At 55.1% G+C, this 10,162-nt stretch overlaps 1 protein-coding gene across 2 annotated transcripts in view; it reads left to right on the top strand.

Annotated features, from left to right (window-relative positions):
* URM1 (ubiquitin related modifier 1) overlaps window positions 1–9,049 on the top strand; it is a 19,589-nt gene extending 10,540 nt beyond the window's left edge. Inside the window, exons 3-5 of one of the 2 annotated variants that reach the window (XM_011987859.1) lie at window positions 6,125–6,206; window positions 7,575–7,623; window positions 7,979–9,049. In XM_011987859.1, the coding sequence (XP_011843249.1) occupies window positions 6,125–6,206; window positions 7,575–7,623; window positions 7,979–8,047 (200 nt within the window). In that variant the 3' untranslated portion in view covers window positions 8,048–9,049. Of the gene's footprint in view, window positions 1–6,124; window positions 6,207–7,574 lie in introns of both variants that reach the window. The other variant, XM_011987852.1, reaches the window with a different exon arrangement.
* The last annotated feature ends 1,113 nt before the right edge of the window (window positions 9,050–10,162 follow it).

Here is a 10,162-nt window from a genome sequence, read left to right as displayed (position 1 = left end):
GCTAATTTTTTGTATTTTTAGTAGAGACGGGGTTTCACCATGTTAGCCAGGATGGTCTTGATCTCCTGACCTTGTGATCTGCCTGCCTCAGCCTCCCAAAGTGCTAGGATTACAGGTGTGAGCCACTGCGCCCGGCCCCACTCTAACATCTTATATTTTCCAATGTTTACACTTTCCTTAATTTATGCATGAGTTCAACAGCTACTTATTTCAACTTTCATGATAACCTCAAGAGATAAAAGAGACCCCTGAAAGAGAAGGAGGGAGGGACCCGAGGCCTGTCCAGAGTTACCCAAGTAGAGAGGCTGGGCTGGGACTCAGATTTTTTAATCCCTCATCTTCCAGGCACTGTTCAGGGAACAGGCAGGGGCCTATCCCCACTCTGGGAAGAAAGGAGGGGAGTGGGAGGGAAGGCACAGTGGCCCACTTAGTCTTTGGTCCCTTGGCTGTGAGTCCCTACACCTGGTTCCTGTTGTGCCCAGAGGCATGGGTCACACAGCAGACCCAGGGTAACCTAGGTTGCTGACCTAGGTCACCAACAGAGTTGGTTAGCAGCTGCCAGGCCTCACCCTGGCACATGTGAGCCCAGCTGGGGGTCAGGGGCCTGGTGCTGCTAGGAGAGTCTTACCCTTCCCCCAAGTCCGTGCCCAGATATGTCATCTGGCAGCCTTCCCAGCCTAGGGGCTGCCACTTGGCCAAGCGAGTCTTGGTGGTTCCAGCAGAAATAATAGCAGCCGTAAGATTTCGGAATGTGACAAGCCTCACAAACTGGGGAACTCGTGGCTCCTAGGCCAGGGGAGAGCTTCCAAGCCAGTCAGTTTGGGAGAAGTGATGAGCAAAAGGCCTGAGGGAGTGAGACTGCGAGAGAGGAAGCCTGGCCCGCGCAGTTGCTCTTCACTTATGGCTGCTAGCCTCTTTCTTCCCCATCTGTTAGATGGGAGGTCGGGCTCGTTTTGTACATTACTGAGCTGGTTCTCTTTGACATCTATAAGAAGAGTTTCTTCAAGATCCAAGTATACACAATTCTGTGAAGCAGAGTGTGCTGACCCAGTAAGAAGCTATGTGAGACGAGGGATGTCTTAACAGCCATCTTGCTGAAACGGGCCAGCCAGGCACCCACCAGCTTAGGGTACTGCGGCTGCTGAGAGTTGGTCTCTATGACTCAAACATCCCTTTGACCCAAGGCCCCCTGCCCAGGCCCCAAGAGTAGACTTGGCCGCCTCACCTTTCCCTGCCTGTCTTCCTTCCCCTGCCCTGCCATTGTGCCCCCTCCGCCTGTTCCACTTGCGTCAAAGGGTGGCTGGTGAGGGAGGGCAGGAGCTGCAGGAGCTCCTGGGTGCTTTAAACTGCTTAGCATGCATTTCACAGCCTCTCTGGGGCCAGCTGTTCCTTTCTCTGCTCTCAGGGCCTGTTTGCTGATCCCCTCTCCACCTCCCTCCTCCCCACACCCCTCCCAGTCCCTGTGCAAAATTGCTTTTGAAAAGATCCACTTTCTGCTTAATTAAACAATGAGGAGGTCCCCTCGCACATCTGTAAACCTCCTTCTGCGGCCAGTTTAGCCCACAAACTGCTCCATTCTTACCCCCATTCACTTGTAAATGGCCCCTCTGATGTTCCCTCCACCCCCTCTCCTCTGTTACTCCCCCCTTGCCAGCTCTTTCTTTTCCCTTTTCAACTGAGGCCTGGGGTGGGCTCCCCGAAGAGCTCGACTTGGAGCCTGGTGGACTTGGTGGGGACAGAGGCAGTTTAACCTGTGGAAGAGAAGACTTAGGGGATCCTTTCTTCCATATCTGAAGGGCCATCCTGGGGAAGAGGGGGTACATTTGTTGGCATGGTCCCCGTGGACCATTCAGGCCCAGGGGGTGGGAATGACAGGAAGACAGATTTCTGCTTGGGAGAAAAGAGCTCTTAACAATCAGGGCCGCTGCACAGAGGAGCTGACCTCCTGTCCCTGGAGGTGTTCAAAGAGAGGCTGGACGAGGGTCTGTTACACGCTGGATGAGGGTCAGTATCAGAGACGACTTTGAGGTTGTTCCCTTTCAGTCCCGCGAGGCTGAGGCTGACACCTTTTGGGGCTTTCCCACAGTGGGCAGTCAGTGTCCCCCAGAGTAGGACAAGTCCACTGGGGCGAGGGATTCTGGTGGAGCTTGAGTCGGTGCTCTCCACAATGGGTATCCTCCCTTTGGCAGCAGCCTTTAGAAGGTACTGGAGCCCAGAGGATGAGGAATCTGAAGTCACTGTGGGCTTACAGCTCAGAGCAGCCATCTGTTGAGCGTGTCCTGTGTAGGTGACACTGCCAGGCCTGCCATGGGCGTTGTGCCTTACGTAATCCTCAGCAGCTCTTGGCATTTGGATTATTATCCCTGCTTGTCAGAAGATGACCCTGAGGCAGCAAGGTGAAGTGATTTCCCAGCCAAGGCCGTTGAGCACACAGCGCAGGTCCTCTGGCTGTAGACTCAGAACTCAACCACTCCATCATAGAGCAGCAGCTCTCATCACCTGCTCTGTCTCCGATGGGCAGGCCAGTTGCCAAGGCATCCTGCACTGGAAACCTTGTGTTAGGTGCCCGTCTCCCTCCTCTGGTGCCGTGTGCCCGGGGCAGCCTGGCTGCCAGCACCTCTAGCCTCAGAGTGTCATTACTTCCACCTGGGTTGTCCTGGGAGCATTAGCCAACCCCAACATCTTGTGGGTTCAAACATCTAAAATAGAAGGAAGGTCAGTATCTAGGACCCCTCACTACTCTCCCAGTCCCCTTATTCCCTTTCCAGCTTCTGATGGGAAGACACTGGATGCCACAGAAAACCCCAGCCAGTCCCAGCACTATCTGATTCATGGTTGGTTCTGCCCTGCCCTCTAAAGCTGGGGTGCCAGACCACTGGGCAGAGTGTGCAGAAACCCAGAGAGTGCGAGGGGTATAGGTTCTTCCTCTGGATCCTGGAGTAATTACAGCATTGATATGCAGGTTACAGTGCTGAGAGATTTCTATATATCGTCTTATTTTATCCCCCACAATGACCCTATGAGACAATGTTAACATCCCCATTTTACAAAAAAAGGAAGCTGAGGCCATTTTACAAAAAAAGGAAGCTGAGGCTCCAAGAATTCCTTACCCAAGGTCATAGAACTAGGAAGTGATGGAGTCCAGCTCAGAACCAGGCCTGTCTGACTCCAGGGTCCGTGGTTTTAATCTCTTTCTCCCTCCCGCCTTCCCTCCCTACCTCCCCAGTTGTCCACTCAAGTAATGGTAATGGTAGTGCCATACGTTTGAGCTGGATTGTGATTCGAGTGTCACATCAGAGACACATGGAAGCACAGGCCTGAGCAGTGGGTCCTGGTTCCCAGGAAGCACATACCTAGGAGATACCGCCGAGGTTCACTAAGAGGGAGAGGCCCCTACGAGAGCAGGCCCGTTCTCAAGGCCTGGCCCCATCTCCTGCTGAGCTTCTTACCTTCTCTGTTCTGCTACCTTCAACCTGCCCATTCCATCCTGCCCCAGCCTTCCCATGTGTTACCCTTCTGCCCAGAATGCTCCCCACCCCACTCATCCTTCAGACCTGAGCTTCACTGTTTAACATCCTCAGCCAGGCCTTTCCTGATCCCAGATGAAGGAGATAGCATGTGTCACAACTAATTAATATGGTCTGTCTCCCCTGCTGGCCTCTAGCTCCATGAGGGTAGGGAGCTCTGTGTCCTTCTTGCCCACTACCATCTCCCTAGCAGCTTGCACATAGTAGCTGCTCAATAAATATTTGTCTCCTGAGTGATCACATGGGATTCCAGGAGGGAGACCGCCCCTAGTAGGAGAGGGAAGACAAGAGGACACAGAGTGTGAAGGTGAAAGTGAGAGTCTCCAGCCCCCATCTATCCCAGAGTCATCCATCCCCAAGCCACCAGCCCCTGACTCTGCTTAACCCTTCCTCCTCCCCTGGGCGCCTTTGGAAGCCGACCATCTGGCTTGGAGGCTATTTGCATATTGTCTGTGCCTCAGCAAGCCTAGCAAGATGTCCCTGGGGGTGTGTTTCAGGCCAGGCCGAGTGGCCCTTGCATCCTGCGAAGGGAGCCATGAGTTCCCCCTCTCCCCACCCCCAAATCCAGGCATGGGGGAACAATACGGGTGGTGATGCGGTAGCCTCACCATGGTAACAGGCTATCAAAAATGTGGGCAGGCCTGGGTGGGGGGTGGGCAGAAGAGGGAGGGAGTGACCTCAGCAAATAGGAGCATCATGATAAATGAGCCAGCACCGGGCAGCAGACTCATCCCCCAGCTCATCCCTCTGGGACTCCATGCTGGTGCCATCGTTCGGATGACCCCACCATGACCACTAGCCCTTCCCCCACCCCCAGGCCTATCCAGAGTGGAGCAGAAGCACCTTCCCTTTGGAGGGAGCCAGGACTGTCTCCTAATTGAGTCCGGGTTCCACGCAGGCCAGGCACTGCCTAGACCCTCTCGCCGTCTCCACACACACAGGCACACCCCCGCCCGCCAGGGCTGGCTGATGGATGTGTCAGACCCCGGTGGCTCTATCGAGCGGCCACAAGATGTATGGGTTGGCGGCCCACCAGACAGTGCCAAGATGGAGGCCAAGGGGATTCAGAGCCAAGGGGAAACCTCTGAAACCCAGATCTCAGGGAGGAACCCAGCCAGGAGTCCAAGTGGGCTGCAGCTCGTTGGAGGCAGCCTTCTCCCCATCCCATGCCTGCTCCAGGGACCATGAAGACTCCGGTCTGCTTTGTTTAAAAGGAGACATTAAAATGGAAAGGCGGCAGTCTCAGTCCATGGACACTTTGCCCGTGGCCCTGTGCTCTGCTGGCATACGAGCCAGGCAAGTTGGCACTGAGCAAAGTGGACCATCCAGGCTGCAGGCCTGTCAGAGCGAGGGTGGCACGCGTGCCAGCCAGTGTGCCTTAACTCCCTGCCCAAGGCTGGGGCTGTGTGTGTGTGCGCCACGCTGCGGGCCCGGACGGGGCAAGGCAAAGTCTCCCTGAGTCCTAGCAGCCTCTCCCTTGCCTACACTCCAGGACTCTGGACTCCAGGCAGGAACACCAAGGCCCCACCTGGGCCTTCTCCAGCTTAGCCCTGAGCTTTATCTCAGGCATTAGTCCAGGACAGCAGACCCCTCTGGACACTGACTCAGGATGGGGGTGGTTAACCCCAACCCCTCTGCTGGCTTCCCAGAAGCAAGTTGTCTCCCTAGGACCTTTATCCTCAAGTTGTCTAAGGGAATGAGAAGAAACTCCGCAGCCTCAGGAGAATGGCCCTGTTTCAGGGGCAGACAGTTGAGGACCATAGGCTTCGAGGTGTTTATAGAACCACATTCCTGTGTGCTGTGGCTCGATACTGCTGCCCCTAGGAAAGGAGAGGTGACCCTGGAGACAGGTGACTCTGAGCCTCCACATGACATACAGAGAGACTGGTGGCTCTCCTAGAACCACAAGGAGGCAGATCTCAGTGTTAGCTGAGCAGGAGAGGCCCTGTCACCCGAATCTCTGGCCACCGCTGGCGTGGAGGGCTCTGGAAGCGTGGGGTGGTGGCAGGGGAGTAGAGCGGGGATTTGTCAGCATCCCTGGCTGGTGAATGATCCTTCTCTCTCTCTGCCGGAGGAAATTAACTGATGTTATCAGCTCAGCAATTGTTTTTTTCCCCTCACAAAGGGAAATACATGCAGCCCCCTCCAAGAGCAAAGCCGAAGCCTTCCCATCTGGGACTGGCTGGAGAGAGAAAGGTGGAGGGGGCTCTTCAGAGTCCTCTCAGAAGTCCAGCCATGGCAGTTGGAGACTGGCTTCCAGGACTCGTGGTTAGGGGCTTGTCTCCTAACCCTTTAGATGCGACAGTCCTCCCGCCATCTGCCTGGAATCCCTCCACTATAGGTAAATCCCATTGCCTCTTCTCCAGGACTTCAGCAGCGCCATGTGCAGCTGTCTCTGAAGATCCACCTGGCAAGTCACCGGCCTGTCCTAACCTGTTTCCTGACCTTTGGAATGTACAAGTTCATGGGCCATCACAGCCTGGTCTAAAAAAAGCCCTCTAAACCCCATGTGTATTTCCTTCTGGGCCAGGCAAGGCTCTGGGGGGACAGGTGTCATTTGAGTTTGACAAGAGTTTGTTCTGTGCATTCCTCTCCAGGGGACATCCGGAACCTGCTCGTCTGGATCAAGAAGAATTTGCTAAAAGAGCGGCCAGAGTTATTCATCCAGGGAGACAGCGTGTGAGTCCCATTCCTCCCTTCCCTGAAGAGGGTGGAGGGAGGGACGGATATCTGAGCCCCCACCCTCGGGTTCAGTCCTGGCCTTCTCTGAATCCGGTTCTCCCCTTCCTCCTCCTTGACTCCTCCAGAAAATAGTCTGAGATCTGTTTTCAGTTTTCTTGTTCCTAAAACCAAACTCTTGAGGATTTTTAAAATCCCAGATGAAAGGAGCCTGGTGAATTTCTCAGAACACTTGGATTCTGCCCTCTGGTTGCCACAGACTTGCTGTGGGACCTTAGACGACTTACTTGACTTCTCTGGGCCTCAGTTACTCTCTACACAGAAAGTGCTGAGGAAAAAAATGTAGCTAGTACAACTGAAGAGCTAAATATTGTATTTTATTTCATTGTAATTTAAATAGCCACATGTGGCTAGTAGATTACCATACGGTGCAGCACAGGTCTAGAATTCCAAGGAGTCACTGACTCTGTGCATGCACACACCCTTGCACATGCACACACACTCACTGGGGACACCCCGTAGAAGCCCAGAGCAGTCTCCTTGGAAAGGACCAGGTTCCAGTTGCCAAGAAGTTACTTCTAAAACAAGGCCAGTCCCCCTTGTGAAAGGTGGCCGGTGCAGTTGTGAGGCTCGCTTATTTGCCTCGAAGCATAGGTCACTGTGAGGTCCTAGGGGATCAGCCCTCCTTCAGGTCATGGTCCAGTGGTCCTGGAGGCCACCTCTAAGGCCAGCAGCGCTCCTTGGGCCATTACCAGTGGGAGCCAGGCTAAGTGGCCTGACCAAATGCTGACCTACGCTGCCTTATGCCAGGCAGGACTGCACATGAACATTGCCATGTGGCACGGCAACTGATTCGGAAGAGGCAAAACAGCCTCCTCTCCAGGATGGGCATGCAGAGGCCTAAAAAAAGCCGAAGTTCTTTTCCAGGGCTAATGAGAGTAAGGTTAGACCCCTGGAAAAGTCCCACTAATGATTACCGTGACAGTGTGGCAAGAACTCCACACATACCAGCTGATTTCGTTTTCGTGTAGGCCTTGTGGGACAGACACTATCACTTATCCCATTTTCAGATGAGGAACCTGATACTCAGAAACAAAATGACCTGCCCACGGTCTGGGTGGTGGTGCTGGCTGGCATTTGCACCCATTTTCCATCTGGCTACAAAGACCATGCATGACTGTCTGACCTGGTTTCCTTCACACTCAGACCAGCCTCCCCTTCCTGGGAGATCTTTAGCCAGACCCCAGGAGGAAGGCTCCCCAGCACACTCTCCTGCTCTCGTGCAGCCCAAAGCTCTCAGCCTCTCTTCCTCTGTGCTACTGCCTCCTGCTTCTCACTCCCTGCTACTCACCACTATCTTTCCCACAGGCGGCCAGGAATTCTGGTGCTGATTAACGATGCCGACTGGGAGCTACTGGTCAGTACCTCGGGTGACATCCCTCCCCCAGCCCTTGCCCTTGCTGCTTCAGTGGGAAAGCCTTGGGCCTCTCTCAGGCACATATAGAGTGGCTGGGTGATCCTCCGCCCCACTCCAGCCCCACGCTGAGGCTGCTGGAGTCTCTCACTCCCGGTGAGGAAGGGATGGGTAGCTGGGGACGCGGGAGCAGCCCTCCATCCTGAAGATTTGCAGGTTGAGGTGTAGGATACCCATTTTTCTGGTACAGTCTGTCTCTTCCAGAGCAGCCAGTCCTCAGCCCCTGCTCTCCCAACTCCTGGGGTGGAACCGGGAAGGTAGCCCTGAGGGTCTCCCACTCCCCTCTGTCCCGCACCAGGGTGAGCTGGACTATCAGCTTCAGGACCAGGACAGCGTCCTCTTCATCTCCACTCTGCACGGCGGCTGAGGGCCCTTCTCTGGGCCTGGGCACCCTTAGAGCGGAGAACGAAGCAATCAGACATCCCCTTGGGCCCTGCTTCCAGGTCTCCCTGTCCCCCTTGCCTGTCTTCTTCCCTGCTCTGTCCCCCAAGCTCCCTCCAGGCAGGGAAAAGAGGCCAGGTGCTAAAAATGAGCCTTTCTCAAGCACGTGAGCAGGGGAAGGCAGACAGGCACCAGAGCCCAGCACTCCCTTTTCCAGCAGCTGTGATGGGGGAGGGTGCCCCTCTGGTTTGTCAAGAGTGGAAGGAGGCTCTGTGGCCAGGTGACCTGGCTGCCTTCCACTCCTTGTACCTCAGTCTAAACATGGAGTGGCCGCTGACAAGGTGCTCCAGCCCCAGAGCCAGCATCTTCATGGGGAAGATGAATGGACCTGAGTAGCTGAAGGAAGGCCCCTCCCTACCCAAAGATTGGAGGCTTCTCAGCCTCAATTTCCCTGTCTGGACAGCTGAGGGCTCTGCCTGTCCCCCACTGCTATCAGTATGGAACCCCAGCTGGGGTCCCCTATTCAGTGCTGACTCCCCCGAGCCAGCAGCTGCTCCTCCAGCCACACCCCTCCTTCTGCTCCCCCCACCCCTAGCCCTTGACCCTGGCTGGCCTACCCCCCTCCACAGGCCACCAGATGGGCTCCTGAGACCCTCCCCAGGCTGCTTACAGCTCATTCTGCTGGGGGTAGAGATGAGGGGAGGGAGTAAGTTAAACCTTGGAGTAGCAAGTAGAAGCCTGGGGGGGATCTGTGTGCCTCAGTTTCCTCCTCTACAACTGAATATTTATAGTGGCTGAAAACTGGGGAGATACCTGATGGTGCAGATGTCCATTTTCTCTCCCCACCTCCTGCAGGAAGCAGGAGGGGGCAGGCAGCACCTGGTAGGCAGAGTGGTTTGCTCCCCCTCCCCTTCCCTTCTGGAAGTCTTGGGGCCTCAGTGCTTGCAACAGCCGGCCTTGTGCAAATAAAAGACTAGGTTGTTTACTAGCCTTGCTTGGAGCTTCATCCTTGGAAACAGGTGGCACCTCATATCCCCCCAGCCATGGTCTGTGATACAACCTCTCCATCCTCAGCCTAGAGCCTCAGAGCTACCCTTCACCCTTCACCCAAAAGAGGGGTGGGGGTGAACACTCAGACAATCTGAGACAGGGTAGTCTAATAGAGCCATCTGGAGAAGGGGGTGGCAGAGTCAGTCTGTGCTGACCAGTCTGCGTCCCAGGACGCATCCCCACCCGTCTGTCCAAGGCTTTGTCCCACCAGCTGCAGCCAGCAGCCTCAGAACCCAGAATGGGGGTGGCATAGATAAGACTGCTGAGCCCCCTTTCTGTGGTCTTTCCTTCCCATGACCTGGAGGAAAGAGCTTTGTTTGCTGGAGGGAGACCCCCAAAAAGAATTAGGGTGCTAACATCCCATCAAAAGCGTCATCCCACCCAAAATAGTGCTTTTCATTCTATGTCAGTAATTTAAAGTGGAATTTCTCACCTCTCACCCTGTGGAGATGGAAGTGGCAAAAGATTGTCCCAGCAGTGTTGGGGGATGGGGTGTATACATCATTCTTTTGGGGATGGATGACCTGCCGGCTGGTGGGCTTTTCTCCAGCACTACTGCAGGTAGAAGCCCTCTGGGCTTGTGTGGAGTGGGAGCAGCCGTGTTGGGACGATGGGGAGGAGCTGGTCTGGGTGCAAATTAAGGCTAGTGTTGGGGTCTGAGTGCTGTCCAGAAAGGCTGTGTGACCAACCCTCACTAGTTCCTGAGGTCAGGGTCTCCATGTTAGGGAACAAAGCAGGAGACTTGGAACAGCCCCTACCGCTGCACTTTCAGAAGGTCAGCCTGTCCCATTCTTGTAACCTGGAGGTCCCTCCCTGTCTCCACCCCACTGAGCTGCAGGAGCAGCCCATCAGTGCACCTGATTGGAACACCCCAGATTGCAGGTCCTGGAAACTGGGCGCTAGGATCCGTTTCTCTGGCCGCAAAGAGTGGGAGGCCTGATGTGGGATATCCCTTCTCCCACCACACCCCAGTTAATGCTGAAGAGTAGGGCAGGAGGAGGTGCTGGGAAAACCGGGTTTTTTGGCACATGGGGGTGCAAGCACTGTGGTT

Source organism: Mandrillus leucophaeus, unplaced genomic scaffold, assembly GCF_000951045.1.
Source record: "Mandrillus leucophaeus isolate KB7577 unplaced genomic scaffold, Mleu.le_1.0 Scaffold109, whole genome shotgun sequence".
Classification (NCBI taxonomy): Eukaryota; Metazoa; Chordata; class Mammalia; order Primates; family Cercopithecidae; genus Mandrillus; species Mandrillus leucophaeus.
This window is presented reverse-complemented; position numbering and strand designations above follow the sequence as displayed.